The 24,351-nt window shown below is 43.0% G+C and overlaps 2 protein-coding genes across 2 annotated transcripts in view; one reads left to right on the top strand and one right to left on the bottom strand.

The window, feature by feature from the left end:
* Positions 1-5,126: 5,126 nt before the first annotated feature.
* ndufa10 (NADH:ubiquinone oxidoreductase subunit A10) lies at positions 5,127-10,897 on the bottom strand. Its single transcript, XM_070914567.1, has 10 exons — positions 10,777-10,897; positions 9,562-9,730; positions 8,761-8,976; positions 8,543-8,629; positions 8,215-8,336; positions 7,939-8,018; positions 7,733-7,787; positions 7,545-7,630; positions 7,187-7,295; positions 5,127-5,340 (listed from the first exon to the last, which is right to left on the bottom strand). The coding sequence occupies exons 1-10, from the start codon at positions 10,840-10,842 to the stop codon at positions 5,272-5,274; spliced, it is 1,059 nt and encodes a 352-aa protein (XP_070770668.1). The 5' UTR covers positions 10,843-10,897; the 3' UTR covers positions 5,127-5,271.
* Positions 10,898-20,070: 9,173 nt separating this feature from the next.
* LOC139292818 (aryl hydrocarbon receptor-like) overlaps positions 20,071-24,351 on the top strand; it is a 28,859-nt gene continuing 24,578 nt past the window's right edge. The window contains exon 1 of the mRNA XM_070915209.1: positions 20,071-20,367. Within this exon, the coding sequence (XP_070771310.1) occupies positions 20,309-20,367 (59 nt within the window). The 5' untranslated portion in view covers positions 20,071-20,308. The remainder of the gene's footprint in view (positions 20,368-24,351) is intronic.

Genomic DNA, 24,351 nt, shown 5'->3' with positions numbered 1-24,351 from the left:
AGGCACATATGCCCAGAGCTTCGTACTGTCAAAACAACACCTTCTCCTCGACACTGCTGTCAGACTGCATGTTTCCAGATAGCAACACTGCCATCTGCTGCCTCCAGACTAAAGCCTGATGGATTATCATCAGACCAGCTTCCCTTTTGAGCCTTTCGCATATAAACCCACACCCTGAAATGGATGAAGAAATTATTTTGCAAAGCAGTTACGTTCAGGTGCTTAATGAATGGTGATTAGCCTTGTTGATTACAGTGATTTAACCCTCCTTTTCCCTCCTGATCTGGTTTTCTGTTCCAGGCTCAGGGACTCCCATGATACAGAGCAGCAGCCAAAGCTCACTGCAGCAGAGAAATGAACCCCAGCACCAATAATCTCCCCTCAGCTTCATCACAGTCATTGCAAGGCTTCCCTAGGCATTATTATGGAAGGGAAAATTTGCTTTCTGGTGCAACACGTTCAATATCAGCCTTCTGTATAGCGTTAAATTAGTTTTAATCCTGGAAGCTGTGAGTTATAGATGAGAGTTTAAAGTGGGCTTTTAGTGGAGTGCTCTGCAGGGATGTCAATTCCCAAATCCCTAACATGTGGCAAAGGTCCTGCAGCCATCACTGGCCTCCAAAACCCAGAAACCCATTCAGTTTCTTGGTACAAACTCAGTCCACTGACTAATGACAGGACTCTTTTTTTTTAAATCTCCATAATTCTAATCTTCCTTTGTATTTAGATGTAGATGCTATGAAGTCAGAAAGGACTTAAACCTCAATGAATGGACCCGCGGACCCTCAAGCGGAAGAAACTTGAATAACTGGCAAATATGAATATTGAAGTGGGTATTACATATTAAAAACAATATTAGTCATTTAAATTTAGATTCGGCTATCTTCTATGCTGTGGTCTGCTGGGTGGGGGGGGCGGGCAGCACGAACAGGGACAGGAGGAGGCTCAACAGACTGATTAGGCGAGCCGGCTCAGTTCTGGACTGTCTGCTGGACTCCATTGAGGAGGCGGGGGAGAGGAGGACGTTAGCTAAGCTGACATCCATCATGGACAACACCTCTCACCCCCTGCACGAGACTGTGGGGGCCCTGAACAGCTCCTTCAGCAGCAGACTGTTACACCCACGGTGTAAGAAGGAGCGCTACCGCAGGTCGTTCATTCCGACTGCTATAAGACTGTTTAACTGCACTACATAATTCTGCACATAAATCTTCACATCTGTACATACTTTTTTATATCTGTATTTATTATTTGTATATTGTTTTTCTTTTTAAAAAAAATACCTTTAATTCTTATTGACACAGTGCTTGTCTGCTGTGTGTTTCTGCACCTTTCTGTCTTTGCTGCTGTGACTTGTAAATTTCCCCGCTGTGGGATGAATAAAGTCTGAGTCTAAGTCTAAGTCTATATTCACCAGCTAGCTGCTAACTGTGTCTGTCTGGCTGGCTGAAAACACTTGTTGCAGGCCGTATAGTCTCCACACTTTGGAGAAAGGTCTGGCTCAACCCATTCTCATTCTGGATTAGGGGAAGAGTCAGACTACAGGCCGTATAACAACAAAACAAACCAAGAAAATTATCTGAAAGACGCTAAAACGGAGTTACACCTTTCACATTAACATACAAATGTTGATACTGAATATTGTGCAACTGTAAGCATAGGGTTATTTTTACAGGCATTCATGGTAGCTAATATGTGCTTGAATATCTGGCTAATGTGGATAGTTTGAAGTGTGAAGTTACCAGTTCAGAATTGATAGACTGTATTTTTCCAGTGAGCTGGACTGGCTTTATTATACTATCGCTGACTTCTTGCGCACCAACATGTGAATCAGTGTTCCCATATGTAAATATTAGGGGTTAAAGACATGGAGGGTGGTGTCTTGATTGAGAGCAGTGGTGGTGGAAGTACTCAGATCTTTTATTTTAGTAAAAGTAACAATACCACAGTGTAAAAATACTCCATTACAAGTAGAAATCCTGCATTCAAAATCGTACTTATTTAGCATCACAATATACTTAAAGTACCAAAAATAAAAGCACGTTGTATCGATAATCTGAATCTGCAAAGTAAGTAGTAACTAATGTTGTCAAACAGACGTAATGGAGTCAAAAGCACAATATTGGCTTCCAAAATGTTATAACAGGGTTTTTGGTTTTGTTTTGTTTTGAAATACCTTTATTTAAAAAACAAAATCTGGCCATTACAATATCAAGTTGGTGACAAAGAAAATGTAAAATGTTTTGTAAATGTCCAAGAGTCCCACCCAGCCTGGCTTCAGTAACTGACAAAGGCCCCCCCCAAAAAACCCAAAATCCAGGCCTTAAAATGTCCCTCATTGGCACTGCATTCATTTTCTCTCCAGTCTGTGGGTTTCACTCCAGCAATAAGTTGTTTCTGCTTCCAGATCAGTTCCACCTGCGAAACGTCTGTCGAGTTATAACTCCATTCTACAAAAAAGTCCACCTTTCCCCTGCCTGAAAAGACCTCTGTGTTACATTATACCAGACAGGATGCTGTGCCAGCTTCCCTTCTCCACAGGTCATGTTTTCTATCCTCCATTAGCTCAATGTGACGGCACCGGGCTGCTGTGCTGTCAATTATTCACATTCCCTTTGTCGGAGTAGCCCTGATGCTCTGGAACTGTGAGTGCAAGTAGACAACCTCTTTTCAGCTCCTGGCAGCCGTCTGGCCTCCGCTCTCGAGCTGACTAGTAAGAGCACTTTTTTTTTTTTTTTTTACTTTGTTACGCTTCGAGTGACCTGCAAAGTACTTTTTTTTGTTGTTTTCTTCACTCTTAACTCACAACTAATTTTTGATGTAATCACTCAGTTTGCTTTTAGGTCTATAGATGCATGTAGTATTGTATATACTGTATGTTAACTGACAGTATAACAGAGTGGGAAACTTTGTAACAAGCACATTTATTTCCTTTTTTTTTCCCTTCTGCCTTGAGGTGACTTCCTTCACTATCACTTCTCTCCTCCTCAGTTCCTCGGGCAGTATGAGCTTGTTAAAAGGATTGTGAGTGTCTCCCAGACCTGAAGTACAGCAACTGCTCAGAGCAACTTCCCATTCAACACAAAGTCGTCGGATTGGTCCAGGAACCTTCTGACAGAGCTCCCCTCGGGCTCCTTTTGGGCACTTTGGGGTCTGAAGTGTTGGAAAGAGGCTAACATCACTTCTGTGGAAGGCCCAAACTTTCAACAACCTCCAAAGTTTACAGAGGCCGGACCAGCTCTCTGTCCTGGGGGGAGACTTCTCTCTGGGAGCTTCTTCACAGAGCTCGTCCTGGCTCGAAACAACCCCGCTGTCCCGGGAAAGCAGAACCTTTGAGAACCTGGACCATCTTGTGAAGCTGCCCGCGTCGTTCCAGCATGTCGAGTCCAGCAGCTCTGAGCGGCGTGTTCATGTGGAGCTGGAGGCTTACTGCGATCATTGGGAGCCAGTCACTTTTATGACAGGATAATGAAGTTAATTACCACTTTCACAGTCCATGACTGCTCTTTGAATAATTTAAGGCCTATAATTCCAAAGAACAGATCCCTATTTCTTTATGTTGAAGACTCTTTTATGGTACGTTAATTGATATAATCTAACTACAGGTGGCAATGAGAGAGTATTGTTCCATATGGCAATCATTACCGCAGTCAGCAGGGCCTTCTGGTCAGCGGGTCATGTCGCTACTATACAGGTTTTCAAGTGAAAAGGCTGCTGAAGTCTTTTTGATGACGAGGCTTTGGACTGTTGCCTTCTCTTCTCCTCCCAGGTGGCCGTCCTGGAGAAAATCAGGGTTCTGGATTCAGACAGGAACAGCTTGGTTTGGTTCCTCGGAGGCCGCAGAATCAGGGTCGTCCATAGAGATCCAAGAAATGATAGAAGAAAAAAAAAAAAAACCTCCCGATAGTCCTGATGATGGAGAGACGTGGCACAGAACACCGTCTGTGGTCAGGACTCAGCTGATCATACAACAGGTACAGACTATGTGGTTTTGATAATTATCCTATCAGGCTTGTGGGCACATATTGAACCACGTTTAATATTCATTAATAAAAGAAGTATGCAAATTGCTTCCACGGCAGCTTAAGGAAAACTACACTCATGTGCATGCCCTCGGGGCTTTTGATGTCTTGGGAAGCAGCCTTTCAAGTCAAACTAATCGACTGTCATGTGACCATTCACACCAAAGCCAATCATCATTCAGCCTCTAGGTGTCAGATCCTTTCAACCTGGAGAGCCAAAAGGATGGTAGATGTTGCACAATTCTTCCACGCATCTCATCTCATCTGGGGATTTAGTAGGATTCTGTGTATCCTGCTGTATTCGGAGTCTCATATTTGTAGAGGGGTGTCTTGGAGAGCTGGAGGCATATTGTGGGCTCTTGGATGTGTTGCAACCTGTTCACTATCAACTGGTGAGCAATCTAATATAGCTAGATGAGATTGTGTATGTGTGGGCGCTGCACCAGATTGTTGTGGTTGAGGAGGGAGCTGAGCCGGAGGATGAAGGCGTAGTCGAGCGAGATCTCTTGTTGAAATCTCGCAGCAGAAAGCATGTTGCTGGAGATTTCCCCACGTCCACTGAGCCCAGTTTATCCTTCGATCTGTGCTGGTGATCAATTCTTGATTAGAACAAGAGCCTCCTCCAGCGAGTAAAAACACAAACTAATCATCTCTCTCGAAGAGGGAAGGCCCTCTCCTTCAAAATAAAACTCAAGAATAAATAAATAGACTTTAACAGAGCAGAGACGCTTCAGAGGAGGCTGCGATTGGCTACGTGATAAGGGAGCGGACTACACCACTGACAGGAAAAGTGCTATAAAGTGATAAATGTGTCGGAAAGTCATCATTATGAAATAAAACTGATCAGTCACATGTATTTTACTTCATGTCTTGTGTATTCAATATTGGTCACACAACAGACTTCTACTACACTTTTTCTACAATACAGCAGCGTTAAAAGCAAAACTACCTGAAACGCAGCTGTTTAAATACAGCTGGAATCTGACTTAAATGACTGTAACCTGACTGTCCAAGCGGTCCCCGACTTCATCTCTAATTAAGGGCGACCAACCTTCTTCATGTTTCCATGTAAGAAACTAGGTTTAGAGTCAAAACAAAAAGACATTTGGTGGATTCAAAACTTATTCTTTTAATACATACATATTATTTAGGATGTACAACAGAAGACAGCTGGATCAATAATGGACGAGTGGTCCAGAGGCGGATCAGCCAGTGAAGGGTTGGATTAGTGACAGGCCTGTGGACTCATTCACTTCAGCCAGATGTATTTGTCTCCGACGTCTGCGTTATAACCGGCAGCATACTTCTTCCCAGGGAGCTACATGGACAAAATAAAATTGACATTTAAACTAAAAAAAAAAGCAGCAGACAGCAGAATTACATACAAATACCTCAAACAAAAACAAGACTAGGCTTGTTGGAAAAGTAAGTATAATTTTGTATTTCAAACGAACTGGTTCTAATTGAAATTCCCGAAAGCATCTAATCAAGATAACTGGGTTGCCTGCTGAATTAATATGATTATTTAATTGTCGGATGCTCTTAAAAAGACCTTTAATTTACAAGTATGGAGGAAGGTTGTTTATTTGATTAGCAGAAAATTAAATCAAGCGACTAAAAAAAAAACAATTTATCGTCACAGCCCGAGATGGTTCTTTTTGACCGTTAAACAGTATCTTTTCATAAAATGCACAATGGGGGGACGCAATACATCAGCGTCGCAAACGTCCTCCCGTGACTTTACTTTCATGTCATCTGAAATGTGCTGAGGGAGATTACACTACCACAGTTCTCATTCTCTCCACTGAGATCCGGGCTCAGAACAAAATGTCAGGTCACAGCCTCCTGTAGCATTACGCAGCCTGATTTTTGCAGCCGGGGGAGACAAAAAAAAACTCTCCAGTCAATAAACAGAAAAGGTCAGACCCAAATGTTTCCCTGCAAGACTGATGATACCAAAAGCCTTGTAGGATATTCCACATCTGGCATTTGCCTCCTTGTAACTATGAGTCGTTCAATATTTCCACGGATGGAAATTAGTGTCACCAGACTGACGGCACTGCACAGGCTTCACATGGCAAAGGGTAGATAAATAGACGTATTTAATATAAAGAGAACACAGAGGATTTAGACGAAGGCAGGGTTCCTCAATATGATTTTGTAGGTTTCAATAAACACAATGATGAAGCTTATTCTCAGATAATAAAACATAAAATGAAAGGGCAACTCATCCTCCTGCCACGTAATTGGACACAACACGGCAAATTAATGTTACCAGCCAACAGCGTCTCATCAGAATCAGAATCAGAATCAGAATCAGAAACTGTTTATTGCCAAGTAACATACATTACAAGGAATTTGCTGTGGTCTGAAGGTGCTATTGTTTTGATAACAAATAAGTAGAATATAAAAGCTAAAATAAGAATAAGAATAAAAAAAAAAAAAAAAAAAATCTCTGTTTACTGTGAACTACAGGCAGGCGGACATTTGCTTATCAAGTGTACAGCACATCTCTATTTGCATGTGTGTCAGCCAATAAGGGAGAGGACACAGCAGTACTGAACTGCCAAAAGATGTGTTTGATATATTATGGCGGATTCACATCACCACGCACAACCAGCTTTGGCGCGCGCCTCTTCATTACCGTGCGCGTGGTGTGTGCCGGCGACTCTCTGTGTGGGCAAAGCGGGGGTGCGCCGAAAGTTCAAATTTGTTGAACTTTGAAATTTGTTGACCGAAGCTGCGCTGACCTTTGTGGCCGCAGTCAATCTCTGCTGACCGCCGCTTGACTGAAAGACGGACGAAAAAAGTAATTACTTGTATTCCTGAATTCCAGAACTGTATAACAACAACAACAACAAATTGGCCGGACAAGACTTGACTTGAAATGTCAGCATGTGGACGCAGCTACCAGGTTTGTCACAAAGACCGTTGGTGTTTGCAGTGCTAGCGATATCTGCCGCTAACAACATCAGCGTTTTAGCTAAGGCCTCAATACATCTCGGTTGCATCTTTATGCATCTATATATATCTACATATCTATATCTCCATGTAAACCATCTATCTATCTATGAAATGAAGTGGAGAGGGAGACGGGGAATGACATGCAGCACAGATTCCAGGCCAGACCGGCAAGTGAGAACGAACATCTTGTCTCTACATACCGATTTGAAGGCGTAGTATTTTTCATCGTAGTCATGGGCCCCGATGGTGATTTCTGGCAGAAACCTTGGTATGTGGGTCAGCGTTGCCACCTTCTGTTTGTCTTCCACGCTGTAAAACACAGAGGAAAAATCAGCTTATAGCAATGTGTTGGATACCTGCATGGTAGGGGCCGAAGTATGGACTGAGCGAATCTGCACTTTCACTTCTCATTGTGATTAATTCCAGGCGCTTTGCATGTTTATCTTACATTCTGAGGTTGTGGTGCGTTGGTATGAATCTGACCTCCCCTGTTATGGATCTCCCTCTGAGTAATTTGCATCCAAAACAGGAAATGTATAACAACAATCAAGAACTCACAGCATCCTCATGTGGTGGTAGGTGACATCGTCCTGCTCCAGCCACGGCCCTTTTTCAAACTTCAAATACTCGATGTCTTCTGCCACCTGTGGACAGCACAACATAAATAAGCTGTGTACAGAAAGAGTTAATAGATTTAAGGGCTCAAAATAAGTCTTTCACCCACTTACTGTCCACTATAGTCTTACCCTTTCAACGTCTTGGGCTTGGGTTGCATCGTAAGCAAGCAGTTCTGATGTTTCGCTAAAAGAAAAAAAACACAAACTTCTGTTTTGGCCGACACTCACGCTTGGTAAGAAAAATCACCACAAACTGGCTGGGAGTGTTTTAAATATCAAATTACATAAGAATCACGAGTGATTCCTTGACAGCGGTCAGAGATCCGACTACTCACCTGATTGTGGGCAGGAAAGACTTCTTGTAGCTATCCTCAATGCTCTTCAGATACGCCAGCGGCACATTCTGAAGATAGGACTGAGGATGAAGAGGTTTCTTTACAACGCATGATTGACATGAATCTTAAAAAGTCTGATTCGAACATCCCACTTCATACTATCAACATTTTATTTGGAATCAGCGTATCTGAGGGGTTTTCTTTTTGCTCAGTTGTTCCAAGTGAAAATGGAAGATTATGCCCTCTAAAGACGGGTCAGTGAGTGTGTCTCACTACCTTGCTGCTCTGTTTCAGCTTCTTCTGCACCTCCTCAGCTGGCAGGTCAACATAGATGGCGAGGTGCGGGGGCAGGAACTCACAGGCGCTAATGCCTTTGATCTCATTGTAGTGCTGCACACCTGCAGGAGATGTAATGTAATGTGTGGACCGCAATTTGCTTATACAATTCATGCCCAAATTTTACATTTGTTTTTATGATTTTATCATTTTGTCCGACTGAAACCAAACGAGACGAGAACAGAAGTGAATTGGGGAATCCTTGTCAATACTTTTCAAATTTGAGCTGTCATATTTCATTAGGAGGTTAAGTCAACTGGATACTCACACTCCTTCCTGATGTAGCCCTGTTTGAACATGGCCTCCATGAAGACCATGTCACTGAAGGGCGAACGCTCCAGGATCACTCCTTGGCCTTTAACACAGAAGATCGGGATAGAGACGAGTGATTCTGTTAATACACTGTGAACCCTGTCACACATACACCCATTTCTAATGATCATTAATGATATGCACTAAACTACAGTGCATCGGACTCTGTGATACCTGTGGTGAGCATGTGTTCGATGGCGTCAGAGTACTGCAGCAGCCTCATGGTGTACATCCACAGCTGTAGCCTGTAGCTGTTTCCATCAGCAGCTTTGGGGTCTGTGTAGAACTTCTCCAGGCTGCACATCCCGTTGAAGTCAACAGGAAGTGGCTCCTTCTCCCCGGTCATCTTGTCCATGTAGAAAGTGTCAGGCTCAGGCATGTAGAGCATCCCTGTAAACACAGACTTGTGAGTTGTTGTTTTCAACACAACTACTGTCCACATGGTCTTGTCATTGAATTATCCAAACAGCTCAGACGCTGGCTGCGTTTACGTCTAAATCAATAACCAATCGTATACCTCAACAAGCAAGCAAGCAAGCATATTTCCCAAAATGTCAACAGTCTGCCTTTAATGCAGTTATGTCTATAGTAGAGCCTGACAAATAAATTGGCTGGCCCGTATCCTCAACAAATACTAGATTATCACAATATGTTGGCCGCTGCATAATGATACATTTAACGGCAATAGCCAGCGATATGTCTGAGGTCGTTTAGAAACTGCATCGCCATTTGGTAGTTTGCTCACCAGGTACCAGGTCACTGACAAGTGCTCAGGCTGTAGTTCATTGGTGCAGTAAGCAATATCACAGTCAAATTTCAGCCATTTTAGCCTCATAATTGAAGAAATGTAACACTTGTAGCCTGTAAACGCTTGCATCCACTCACTGCATGACTATCAATAAACCTGAGGGAATCGCTGGTTGAGCCTATGCTGGTGCAAACTCTAGTGAAGGATCCCTACAGCGAGATAATTACCCAGCTTGTCAGCCAGCTTCTGGGCCAGTGCTCCTTTCCCCGAAGCCAAGTTTCCATCCACGGAGATGATTTTGCTGTACTGGCTTAAACGCGGCGTCGTCCTCTCGCCCAGTGCATAGGCCCACCAGCCATACCGTAGGCTTCTCACTGAGCTTGTGTGAACACCTGCCTGGGTGACAAAAAAAAAAACACCACCTTTAATTGATAACGTGGGGTTAAGACAGACCACAGTCAAAATTAGCTGTGAGCCCATACTTTTGCCCAAAACCACAAAATAACAACCAAGTATTCCCACCCAGGAACACTATCTTTCCCCAGGTTTACTGTAAGTAACTTACTTTGGGAAAAATCCCACTCAAATGTGTTTGAGAATATGCACTATGTAAACGTAAGCTCCACTGACGTAGACACAAGGCCCTTACCATTTCAGTTTTTAATTGTGTTTTAGTGGCACAAATGTACAATTAATGATAATTTGCAAAAAGGAATTGGCACAACAACAACAACAACAACAACAGCCTGGATCCTGGCTCATTTGCCCACTTAGGTAATCCAACCTTAACACAGACAAGACCATGGAATACAGGGCTTGCTGTTATACTACCCTCCCTGTGAAACCTGATTTGTAGACAACAACGAACAATACAGCTCACTGACAATGTGATGATGTCTACTTAGTTTTGATAAGGTTGGTACTACTTGCAAAAATGTAATCATTGGGATAGAGAGTTGACCTCTGTAAGATCACAGAAATACATCTGAAGATGCAACCCATTGATAGCATAAGCGCCCCCCCACCCCCCAGTTCTGCAATTGCGGAGTAACGTTACGGGGTGTTGAGGTAACAAATGATGACAACTTTAAAAAGGCACATTTTTGGTTGAAACTCTGCATTTGGCATCATCGGGACTGACTAGCTTAACCAAATAGCATCATTACAAGGTGATATCTCGACATGCTTGTATGGGAACGTCGTGTATGCGTCGATAAAAGTAGTTCTATCATCTACGTAAATACACTTGACAGCTTGTTGTGATGACATATTTGGCTCTTGTCTGCCAACGACATCATAAACAAACCGGCAGGTAGCATGTTGGCGACCGACTGTGATGCTAGTGGCTAGGAGGCTAGCTAGCAAAGTTAGCTTGCCCTTGTAAACTTGAAACGCTTGACAGGACAAACAAGAGTCCGTGTCCGTGTATTTTCGGCTCTTACCTTCTGTACAACGTTCACCGCTTTTGCTCCCGACGGGATGACCAGTCGGATCACCCTCAGGGCCATGATTAACTGTCCTCCAAAAACCCTCCGACCTGACCGGAAAAATCACCGCAACACAGCGACTGAATAATACGTCAGAGGGAGGAAGGGCCTTTGCTTAGTTTTGTCGCATACAATATACGTTGGACTATATCTAGGTGTTGCCTGAATTTATTTATTTTTTAGATGAAGAAAAACTTATTAAATTACTAAACAACTAAATCCTTGGATTTGGTAAATCAATTAATTCAAGTAATACATTAATTGAATAATCATTTGAGTTCTATAATCAAATAATTGTGTGTTAAATGCAAATTTTCAACATAAGAATGATGATTATAAAAATTCATGAACTCACCTTTAATGCTGATCATAGACTCCCCCTTAATCGTTAATCTATTCCTTCCGGGACCACTACAGTTGCCTATACTAGCTCCATACCTGGTGTGTGTCTGTCTTTTCACCAGCAGGTGGCGGTATTAATGTGTAAACCCGCCCCACCACTGATGTCAGTAAATCCCAAAGGCATCTTCTCATGAGAAATGTTTTCATTGTAATGTGACCATTTGCAAAGAATTATTACACAGAAATACAAATTGGCCCCTTCTTTGACAGGCCCTTAGGTATTCATTCCCACTGTTAGCAAGAAACAGCTAAAAGTCGGAGCACTGGTTTGGGGACCAAGCTCATGAGACAGATGGGATTAACACTTTAGCTAGATCTGTTTCCCATAACACTACACCCACCGTCAGACGAAACAAATCTCAAAAAGGTTCTGCTTCTCTGAGCTTTTGTATGCGATGGTGTGAACGGCAGGATTTAAAGCACGTCGCCCTGCCACATGTCTGGGGGAGGTAATGCCCCCTCATGCCCCTCTTTGTGGAACCTGAAGCGACATGATCTCAGTTTGTTCTCTTGTCACTACGGCCCTGAATTCAGCATCACATACCAAAGAGAAACCCTCAATGTCAAGAAGGTTATTTTACAAATGTTTCTGATTCAGCATGAAAATATGTTTTTAATGTTATTAATCTTCAGGATCTGGACTGGAATTTAAATAACGTGAGTCTAAACAATGATTGACATCTCACCACGACTTTGCAGTGCAGTAATGCGTCACCGATGGGAAAGGTGTAGAATAGGAGGTGTGGTGGAGATGCTGTTGATTGGACCATCATTAGCAAGCTGTTATTGTAACAGTGAATTGTATTGTCTTGGTATTCCTGATGGATTAATTTACATAGTAATGACTTTACACGTACGCAATCACCTTCTGTTTCGGTTAAGCTCATCTTTCCCTGTGTTTGCACTTTCCCCTACCGCTACAAACCTCACTACGTTCGCACCTGAAATGCTCAAGACTTTACATAACACCTCCAGCCTGTCAGCATACAAGTGTGACTCACTGGCTGTTTCCTCTGTAGGCTAGGAAACCACCAATGTAAACACAACTGACAGTCAACTTCACCACTTTATATTTCATAGGCCATTCAGTACGAGCACTAGTGTTTCATACACAGCTCAGACAAACCCACTGGTAGATCCAAAGTGAATTAAATTAGTGCGGACACTGCCCCATTCAATTAGACACTGGCCACAACACCAGCAATAGCCATCTCTTTTTTGCATCTATTTCTGTTTCCCGGCTTTTCCTCTGAGTCCTCTTCCTCCCTAGATTTGGGCAAACACACACACCTTGGATGTTGCATAATGTTGCGGTTGCCAGCTTCTTAAACTAATTGAGAAATAACTCATTTTTGATGCGCAATGTTCACAATGTTCACATGTTGTACTTATAGAACTAAAAGTCTAAAGCCTCAGTATTGACCCCTAGAGGCTACAATGTTTATTACACCCCACAACATGAACGGTGCAAGAGAAAAGGTCACGGGGCAACCCTGTCTCCTGAAATGCAATGTAATACATGTTTAAAACAACATAACAAGTACATGCTTTTAATGATCTGCAAAGTTACATCATGTTAATACAGAATTTATCTACAAAACATTCACTGGCAACATTATTTTTTTTTCCTTAAATAAAACACTCGTGGCAACTAAAGCATGGTTAACTGTTTTAAGGTTATGTTAAGGAAACTCAACGCGCTTGGTTAAGGGTTTGGGAGAGTTTGTGGTCTTGGTTGTTCATGAGACAGGATGTGTTTACTTCTTTAATATTTAACCAAAACCCTTGTTATTTCCCTAACCATAACCAAATAGTCTTCACTGTCAAAGCCCTGCACTTTTGTACCATCCATGACTTCTGTGCGGTTCAAGAACAAAGCAGTTTGTGGCCTTATAGTGTTTTTTCCAAAACACTATACACTCATCTTCTGGGGACCATGATGTCCAAAGCAACTTTCGCGACAGTCGGGCCAATAGCTGTCGGAAAGAAGTTGAAACATGCAGGGAAAGGGGCGGGGGGGGGGGGGGGGGGGGGGGGCACTGTGAGGGAAATGTATGCATGCAATACACCTTTGCAACCAACACTGAGAGATGAACACACACTCATCCACACATACAACAGCTACAGTGTAGTACCAACGCTTTCCTGCGTATACATCCTGACACACACACACACACCCACAGGAACCCGAGTAATTAGTCAACAGTAAAACAACAATACTCCACATTCAGGTCTCACGACTGAAGCCCTGTGAGGCCAGCTGAGGGGTTTGGCAAACCCATCTCTGCCAAATTTCCCCTGGTTTTACAGCAGGTTTTATTTCACTCCTCTGCAGTTTGGACTGGCTTTAATGGTGCCAGCAGGGAGGAGGTTTGCCTGCACTGTTTATCATTAAAACAACTCAAAAGCATGGCAACCAACAGTAGCCTACATTTTCTGCTCCACTCCACACCTGCTGTAAACCATACAAAGAAGCCGTACCAGCAGCGGTAACGTGCTTCGCCTTCACTTTACAGTGATTATACGACATCATTTTCATACTGTAAATGTATCACTGTGATTTCTTTGACACTTCCTGCTTCATGTTTCTCTGTGAGACAACCTATGTTCCAGTGCCTCTTTTCAAACTCTCATGAGTGTGTATGTTATAGTCAATCAGAATTAAGTGCCTGATCGTTTTGTAGAATCTTAAATTAAGAGACAGGATTTCATTTTTCTTTTACTCTTTTTGATTTAGACAAATTGTGACTTTGCTGCTTCATTATGTCAAATGAATTCTTTACAAATGCGTTTATATTCTGTAGTGCAAATGTCAGTTCAACTCACTGGATTTAAAGTGCGATGTTGATGTTGTTTCACACTGAAGCTTTTAAATTGTGGACTGTGGAGCAACCACTTAGTAAACAATATAATGAAATACATTTTACTACTGTTTATGGAGGGTTCAAATCTGAAATTGGCAGTAGCGTTCCAAAGTTACAGCATGGCGCCTTGTATCATTTCCCATTGTAGTCATTTCTTGTATACTAGCTGCGAAAGTAGTGCGCTGTCAATGGTGCAACGTGTAATGTTAAATAAAGCTTTGGTGTGGAAACGTCTGAGAGTGAACGACACAGAGAAGCAAATGCAGGGCGCTCAATATGAAATCATTTTTCAGAATTGTGCAATCCAGATTAGTCAGTCATAGCTGCAGCCACAATATTGATCTGTTTTTCTCTTTGCACTCACTGCACGTCCGTCTGCAGCCTTCATGAACTAAAGGACTTCCCCAGTATCATCAAAGTCTTTGTCCTGTAAGAGGGGGGGGGGGGGGGCAGTGTGAACCTCCTTGTTGCCACGTGAAAAGAAGCAACTGGTGACTCAGTGTCCATCAGAGGAAGCGCGTGGTTGTCTCTTAAACATGTACAACTCATTTGCATTGGCTGACACATTTCTGATTAAACGCAACGCCGCCCGTGATTTGTTATCATCACAGTGAAACATTTGTGACAGTGTTCACTGCCGATTGCAAAAACTTTGCATTGAAGATGTGCGTAATGGCGGCTATTTCAGGCATCTTACACTGCAGCACTTGAGACCTTTAAGACATGAAAAGTTCACGCTCATGCTTCAGCACAACTTTCCAGCACTCAACCAGGGCTTTAAGTAGCCTACAGTAAACCTAACCACAAAGGGGAGACAGGGTGAAAACCCATGACTACTCTATGTGTACTTGTATTATATTCCTGTAAAGGGGTACTGGCCCAGTGGCAAGATTTGGTACAGTTCTGGTGTGGTCTCTCCCTCTGGCTGCCCACCAAAAACACAGTAGTAACTTCCATACCGAGCTAACTATAACATCGCACTTGAAACTATCTGACCACACAAGTGCAAATGAACAGAAATCATGACACTCACAGGGTGCTTTATACAACCTGATGTTCATTTTAATGGAGCTGTGGTTGAGCGTATAATGGATCTCAGTTACATCTCACTGTGTTAAAGACTGCCCTCCTGTCCTTCACACGCGATTCCTCCCTTCCCAGAGGGCAGCGGTCCTGCTTCTTCTCAAGAAGCCTGTTTGACAAGCACTCTGCAGTTCAGAGAGAGCAGACGGCCAACCGAATATTTATTTATCTATTTAGTGTTTATTTGATAGGGACGGATGCAGTATACATAGAGAATTGCACAACAAGTATCCAAAGTCTCACAGCATTTATAGCTGCTGCTAACTTCCAATGCCCGTCCCTGGAAGGGCTTTTAATGGCCGATGCGGAGTTGTCTACTTTTCCACTCGTTAGCAGCCGCATCGAATCTTATGGAAACACATTCCCACCACCAAAACAAATACACCTATAAAGTTTGAAAGGCGAGAAAGAAAGCTCTCATGAGTGTGTATGTTATAGTCAATCAGAATTAAGACTCAAATAAGTGCCTGATCGTTTTGTAGAATCTGAAATTATGAGACAGAATTTCATCTTTCTTTTGCTCTTAATTGATTTAGGCTAGGTTTGCTGACCATGGACGGTATTCATTTAACAATGTCCTGCTTAACACTCATAATCATATCTATATACTTATTTCCTAATAAGTCACAATCAGGCTATCCCCTATTTATGACTGTGTATTAAAACTATGATTGAGTATCTCATGATTATGACTTATGTCCTATGTGTTTGATACAGTCTGATCACAGAGGATTTCGAACACATCCCTGAAAGTGTCCAAGCCTCATGGCCTCCGCTTCAAATACTCCGTCTCTGAGCGCAACAGACCCCAGGACAAGACTGAACTGTTCAAATGATGACATCAAAACAGTAAAAAAAGCAGCGCTGTAATAAGGGTGAGGGAAGTTATGCAGTGGGTGGAGAACAATAAAAGGCAGTGAGGTAGCTGGCCTTCCTAAATGAAAACCACTGCTGGGCTGAATAAAACATTGCTCTAAAGTTAGTGTGAAATAACGACATTGAGCCTGGCGTTGATGGCCATGCACCGGTGGCTGTCACACAGGAATGCTCCGGGGCCAAATAAACTAACACACAGAGCGGGTTAAACGCATGGGAACAGTCGCGCAGCGCTCACCAGCAACCACACGCCAAATTCTGTGGTACGGCAGCTGCCATATTCACATTTCCCATTTTCCTCAGTGCTTGGCTGCTTTGTTATCCTGCTCAATGTGGAGCTCTCTGCCACTGCACACAGCCCGCGTGGGTGGGTAGGTTAGCTTTAACTAGCCCACACAGGAGCTACTTTTGGAGATACCAATGTCAACATAAGTTGAATAGTGCTGAAAAAACGTGTTTTTCAGCGTTGACTACTTTTACATGACAGTTTCTCCCAGTGTTACGGCTGCACAGTCCAAGTCTAATCCAAGTCTAATCTTAGCTTGTTCAGCAGGGGCTGGTTTCACACAGATAGATTTTGACTGTGGCTGATGATCAGACTTCAGATAGGTGTGTAAATTCATTAGTTGCACAAAGCTGTCTTAAGTATCTTAAGTAGTCAATGAAGACTTTTTTTCACTGACAGTACTCTAACAGGTTACTGCGGTCTCTGAAAACTCTTTCCCCTCTCATTGCTCGCTCCACAACATTGTTAACAAACCACAAATTATGAGCCGAGTTCTGCTGCATGTCATTTTGTGTCAGTGATTGTTACTGTGGCAACACGGCTCTTAGTTTTGAGTTAGCCTTGGGGCAGGGTGGCAAACTTTTGAAGCTTAAAAGAAGTCAGTCCTCATTTTTGTGAAACATTATTGCATTAGACTAATCTGAGAGCAACATGCAGACTGGCCTAACGCTCCCGACCGGTCTAAAATATCTTTGTGGAACCGGCCCCAGGAGCTGAGGTGTTCTCATGTTCTCACCATTATAGTAGCAGGAAGTGGCTCTTTATCCACCCCCCCACCCCCCGCCATGAGCGTGTTTTCTCATCAGGAGCTGATTGTTAGTGGAGTTCGCAGCCGTGGGCAAACGATTGTGACTTGGACACAAGTCAGGCTTCATATCATTATATCTTACATTGTATGCTGATATTCTTAACTTAACTTAACTTCATGTAAATTCAAAATAATGATTGTGGGGGTGACTGTGAGTCAAAGCTTTACAAAGGATCGGATCACAGTTTAAAGTCCACAGCTTAACCAGCCCACCAACAAACAACAAACAAACAAACAAGTATATAGTTTAGCCAACAAACAAATAAACAAAAATCAGCTCCTTCGAGTCAAGTCGTTACTATGTTACTATGTTTGCCCACCGTTCATAAAGAGGTAACGTCTACACAGTTGGTGCCAGACCTAAGGATCAGGAGAACATAACTATGACTCGGAACACGTCCTTTTTTCGATTGTTGCTACCTATTGCCTGAAGGCAAAGAGTATCCTTCCTCAGAGACCGAGACATGGCACAGCTTCCATATCAAAGCCTCCACCTCAGGCGTCTCTCAGTCATCCAGCAGTCAAACCCTCAGCTGTCAGAGATACACTGCACACTCTGCTGAAGAGCCTGATGAAAGCATGAAATGTCTGCTCTCCCCTTTTTGTAGGTGTATTGCACTTTGAAGTTTGCTGCCATGTGTTTGTGTTACAGTTTTTTTTTCTCTTCCTTAAAATGCAAATTTGGAAACCACACTGCATGTTTTGACAATAGTGACACAAACAGTAAAAACACTTAACACTCGCTCGCTAAAGGCGAATCAAAAAACAAACCCCGAATCAAATCACACATTTTAGATGTGAAATAGTTGAGTTGTGACACAAAGGCCAAATCAAGCAGTCAGGATTGTCTACAATGTCAGCCTGTCATGATGAAAAGTGAAAGCGCTTTCTTTTGCGCTATCAAGGAAACAGAGTTCAGTGCTTGAACCAGTGACAAACTTCACGCAGGGAACGTGAACATGACAGGCAGCTGTTATGAGGAAGTACAGTGTGCCCAAGACAAACACTGCTGTTTACAGAGGCACGACGGGGAGAGCTTGGGGTGTGAATGGTCTCCATGGGAACTGTCGGCAACATGTCTCTAGCTGTCACTGATCACCTGTCACCTGTCTGGCGAGGTGAGATGATAAAGATCACCTTTGCAACAGCCTGTGTTGGATGTTGGAAAGCTGCTTCTGTTGTTTAGCCTACCCTCATTGATATAAACGGGTTGAGCAAAATAAAGTTGAAACACCTCTCTAAAACAATTTCAACAAAAACTGAACATTATAATCTTCATGCTGGTAAGATTGCTTGCTGGACTGTTGTATTAGACTGCATTAGTATAACCTAGGTGTACCTAATAAACTGGCAACTGAGTGTATGTCTTAACTTGAGCAGCTCCATTTCCTTTGTGCAATGCATTGTTGGACAATAGTGGGTAACACTTTGCTTTACGTCCCCCGATTATCATTTATTCGCAGTATATAAACAGTCAAAACATGGTTTATAACACACTACAAAGTGTTTATTAATGTACTTGTTATCTACTGCGCCTCCTCCTGTGGACACCCATAAGTGGAGGCTGCTGTGCACGCAGATAATGGATGACAGTACAGTAAAAGACAGTTGTGATAATATAAAATATATAGTCTTCATAGGAGATGTTATAACTGTTGACAAATACTGTACATGAATAAACACTTAAGAATGCCCTTATCTGCTCACAACTACATTTTAGCGTGCTATAAACCAGCCATTAAATATTCCAATGCTGCTAGGTAAAGTGTTGCCGAATAGCGTCGTCGTTGGGCCAGGGCTGTTTTGCATGGTTTGGGATAGGCTCGTTCAAAGACATTTAAAAGGAAGTGTTGAAGCTCCGGCATACAATGATAGTTTGGACAATAGTGTGCTTCCAACGCTGTGACAGCAGTTTGGGGCAGGCCCTTTCCTGTTTCAACACAACAATGGCCTCATGCACAAAAGCCAGATCCATAAATATTATTATTATTATGATTATTTTTTTTTTCTTTTTTTTTTTTTACAGTTTAGTGTGGTAGAGACTCAAGTCCATTGGGGAGGAAAACATCACCAACATCAGTGGCCAATCTCACTAATGCACTTCTTGCGCCTGAATGGGAGCAAACCCCTGCAGCCGGGGTCCAGAATCTTGTGGAAGGCATTTCCAGCTTTGGCCATGTAATAAAGTATGTAATATAAAATAGGGGCATCTTTACAAGTTAAAAGCCCCCACTTCACCCTTGTATAAAATCTGCAGCAGCTACTGACTCAACTGGACTTTTGTATTGCTTGAAATGCAATTCATTAACCTAATAAGAGTCCCTTGGATTTTGTTTGTGTTGTTGTGCAGTTTAAATAAATCATGGATGTGTGGGCATTAGTTTGTTGTCAATAGAGGATAAAGTGCATGGGTTCTGCATGAGACAGTACAGGTTACACAGGTTTAAATGTACAAACAGCGCACAGTAATTACAGTGGACAAATGACACTACAGTAACATCATCCGCGATTATGGAAGTTATTAGGGAAACGTTTTTATAATATTCCTGCAGTGGTGAGAAAAGTCCGCCGAAGAACAAGTAAACCAACTGAGAACCCCCGCCCCCCCCCCCACCACCAACACATTCTGGATATTACAAAAGCAGAAGCACGCATACTTGACAGTCACAAAGAGTCCAGTCCACCTTAAAACACAGCTCTGACAGACTGTACATACACATTTCCTGAAAACGCCCCATGCAGGAAAAAGAAGGAAAACTCAAGTGACTCTGAATAATAATAATGAGCCTGCGTTGTTTATCCAAAGACGGGGAGGGTTGGACATAGGCTGAATCCTGCGCCAAACTTTTTACATCCCCCCCCCCCCCCTCACAAAACTTACGAGCAGTATTCAGTCCACTGCCTCAGTCTCACCCTCAGCGCACCGCCGACCAAGGTCAGCTGCAGTGACCGCCCACGGGACTTGTCAACGCGGCACCGAACCTGCGCGGGGCCCCGGCGGCTTTCTAACATGGGAGTTTGATTCACCGGCTGAATAAACGGACCACCGACTGTCGCCCTTTGGATGGAGGAAGCCTCCGTAGCGAAGGAGTGAATGAGCCAAACACAAACAAAACAAAACCCCATTAGCGTAACGTGAAGTTTGTGAGCATCAAACGAAGGGACACCATGTTGGGAAACCCAGGGTCTTATGCTAACAAGAAGAGGAAGAAGCCTGTTCTCAAACAGTAAGACTTGTCCGAAACAGTTGTGCTGAACAGAGTTGTGTTTATGCGTCCATATTGCCGTTTATGTGGTTCTTCCGTTTATACGTGGTGAAACTGTCGGCATTCATTTTGAAGTCCAAGACAAAGTTGTTTACGTTTCGCATCGGCCAGTGCAGTGAATGCACCAGCTAGAGCCAGAGCCCACCTAAGTTTCACTTAACTTACGCGGTGTGAGTTTCAGAAAGGTGGGCAATGGGTTTAATGTGTGCTTTCTTTGAAAACGTCGCCGTAAATGAGAACGGGCCATATTCGGAAAGTTATGACATCAAATTAGAGATTAACCGAATGAATCCTCGAAATTTGTGTCATCGATATGTCAAATTTACATCTATTACTCGAAAGCAAAAGTTGCCAAAATAGTAAGCGTAAAGTGGCAAAGTGTGGTCTCCTCTGGTTTTGGCTTCCACTTGTTGTGGACTACCTTAAGAATGTGTCGAGCTCGGATCTGGCATGGATATCTTGCCCTCGCGCATTAATCACAATCAAGTTGGAGAGTCGGCTGCTGCTCTCACGCGATGCTCAGAGGAGGGCGAGGGGCGGGGGGGGGGGGGGGGGGGGGGGGGGCCCTCGCGGGCTCCGAGTATGTTATTGTAATCTGATACGGCCTCGCGCTTCATGGTTTTGGGATCAGTGCTGGCTGTGTATGTGTGTGTGTGTGTGTGTGTGTGTGTGTGTGTGTGTATGTATGTATATGTGTATGTATGTGTGTGTGTGTGTGTGTGTGTGTGTGTGCGCGCTGCAGCAAACTGTGACGTTGCGCTTAGTTAGAAGTTCACAAATGCTGCACTTAATTAAAAGCATCAGTTCAACAACAGAGAAATAGTGCAATAGTTTTAGTTTCTTACTCCGTCAAACGTAATCTGCATATTACTTTCTCAGTTGAGTGGTTAGTGGTTTGGTATGAAATGTCCATCACATTCTCAGAGGACAATTTTACGTCTTCAAATAACTCTGATTTGTTAGGAACTATCTGGTGAGCACAGCGGAGCATTTAGTCTCTGAAGAGCCAGATCTTTTTCTCAGGAGTCGGTGGAGACCAAAATAGAGCTGAAAGGAGAGTGGCTATTGGTCATTCGTCAGCTGACCCCAAGTGTCTTACTCAAGTATTAAACTTGAGGAATAGTACAGAGTTAAAACAGACAGTTTCCTGCTATTACGTGTGAATTGATTGACGTCTCTTTCAATACAGGGGTTAACAATAGACAACAAACTAAATCCTAGCAGAGGTTTGTTTACATAAGTAATATTTGTGTAACACGTAGCAGCTGTAACACAGCACCATTTTACAATGCTTTCAAATCACATTGATAAACAGAGATACACTGTGAGTCAACAGAGTGGAGTATAGATATGTCTTATACTGATCTGGCAAATTGCGTATAGGCTGTTTCCAGTGAAAAACCCAAAATAAAAAGGTGGCCTGTGTGCAGACGTCTGTGTTTCTGAAGATGTGGGACTCTGCAATGAGGACTGAGGTTTCCTGGAGGGCCAGCTGGGCTCAGCTGCACAAAGGCACCATTGAGCCTGACTGTAAAAAGCTGTGGTCACTACACAGGGGCATTCCACAGCAGATCTGGCCATCCAAATTCTCAGTTTTATTACCCGGGCGCCCTCTGTGCATGCTGCCAGTCTCCTCTGCCATGGATCCTACTATATTATTCAAAATACCCATGTAATGTATTCTACGTACAATTTCTCAAAAGAGAACAAGCCTTCCACTCTTACAGCAGCCATTTTCAATCAATTTGCATTTAACTACTTAAATGTACGTAACTTACAATTTATAAGCCCACATTTCTAGTAATCTTCCAAGTTGACAGCTAAATGACGAGAAATGACAGTGATGTACATCATTACTTCGGCTACATCGTCTTTATGCACCTGCAGTGCAGCACTGCTGAAAGCACAGTACCAACACAGAAAATTCACCTGGAGCCTGCTTTGTCCTTTCTTAGCCACGAACGGTATTGTTTTTCAACAGTTGCACCATTACTACAGGTTGCTGTGAAAATATGGGTTAATTACAGTGTATAGGGCTCATTTAAGCCCCACAGAGTGTGTACTTAAAACCGAGTAAGTGGATTATAAATTCTACACTTTATAATGTGACTATGTATTTATTTTAGCAAGCAAGGGTATCGTTAATAAGAAGGGATAATGTGCTTCACCAAGGCAAATATTTTTTGCCCAGTAATCTAAAGGGATTGTGAGAAACACTCACAGGCAGACATGCTGATAAGAGGTTTGGCAGAACGCCTGAACACGCCTGGTGAACAGCAACAAAGTTACTCTTTGTTCTTTGCCCTTTGTTTCATTTTCAAAGAGGAGTCCTCAGAAAACACCAGATGAACACGTATCATTGTCTAATCCTATTTTTCTTTCATAACTTTCTCCATTTATGACGGAGCTTGAAATGAAACCTAAAATGGTGAGTGTACATAGCTCTGAGCAATAACTCATGCTATAGCCTGTTGTGTATGTTAAAGCTGTGTTAGAATATCAATTATCGTAGCTTAAAGTAAAACTCGCTGCGATTTTTCTCAGTCAGTCGAATTTATCATTATGTCTATCTGCATGGTGGAGCGGGGTCAAACAAATGAGGCAGCTGTTGCTCAGGTGGTAGAGCTGGTAGGGTTGGAGGGTTGATCCCTGGCTATTCCTGTCCACATGTTGTGTTGCCACTCATGTTTTGGACTCCTTGTAACAGATAAAGTGATTTTTACTTGTACTGTCTGAGTAGTGGAGCAGTATCTCTGAGAGTTAAAAAGGCTGTGTGACAACAAGAGAGAACCAACCGGGGTGCCTCCCTCCCTTCCCTACTGCTTCCCAGCGTACTACCAGAAGTAGCCAGAGGTTTTAGCCCACACCAGTCCCAGCCCAATAGCTTTTAAAAAATTTTGGCGCAAACCTGATCTGAAGCCAGTGTTTGAAAGTTGGCTCTTAAGAGTTTGTGGCTTGCTCCCTCCCTGGGTATGTTGCTTTCAATGGACTTGTCGCTTGTCATAGAAGCGTCTGCATCCAATTCTCCACTGAGCATCCACACGTTTCAAACATCCATAGTTTCCCCAGAATATAGCTCAATACTCTACTTCCGTGTCACGCTATTGCCTCTGCTTCACTCTGAAGCTCCTCTGGATGTAGCGAATTTAGAAATGTATTGGCAAAGTGATGCATCAGATTGTATCTGCCCTTGTTTTTTTTATGCATTCATGCCGTTTTATGCTGGAGAGCAGCATTCACCACCACTTTCTGTGGAGTGAACAAGAGGGTTTTTTTCTGTAAAGTAACAGAAAACCTTGAGTTTAGATCGCTGCAGAACACGTTGAGTGTTCAGCCGAAATTGCTCTACTCTTTTGTTGTAACCCATTCATCATCTTTGTTTTTGTTCATTTATGTACAACATATGTTATTTTGTGGGAGTTTGCTGTTCTATTTTTTACCTCTCCGTCTGGAAAACCTTTTGTAGGCTAGAGCCTGCTTTTGTAAACTATCCTACCTCCAAACTTGCAGTCTGTGTTTGTCAGCAGCCAAACATGTCTAAAGAAAGCACGCTTTCCATACTTTTGAGCCACTGAGTCATCCCTCTGGATCTGGCAGACGCTCCACCTGCTTTGAGCAAATGTGTGTCAGTTTCATGACAGCAGACTAAGTACAACACGGGCTGCCTTGACTCTCAGACAAAGGTGCTTGGGTTCAGACTATCCTAATAGAAATCGAGGGAGGAGGTAAAACATCCCCCAATGAACGTCCTGATGTCTGCTGCTCAACCCCGTGATCCATAGCAAATCAAGGTGGAAAAAATGGTTCTGAATGCTGGCTTTTGTCTCCGCTAGGCATTTCTTTAGAGTGAGATCAGTCCTGCTCCATTTCTGAGAAGGTACAGCTCGGGTCTGAAGCCAGCTATCGAGTTCAGGCTACATTCCCTGCAGACTATTCAGTGGCAGA

The sequence above is a fragment of the Enoplosus armatus genome, chromosome 11 (assembly GCF_043641665.1).
Source record: "Enoplosus armatus isolate fEnoArm2 chromosome 11, fEnoArm2.hap1, whole genome shotgun sequence".
NCBI lineage: Eukaryota > Metazoa > Chordata > Actinopteri > Centrarchiformes > Enoplosidae > Enoplosus > Enoplosus armatus.
Note: the sequence above shows the minus strand (reverse complement) of the source record. Positions and strands in the feature narration are given on the sequence as shown.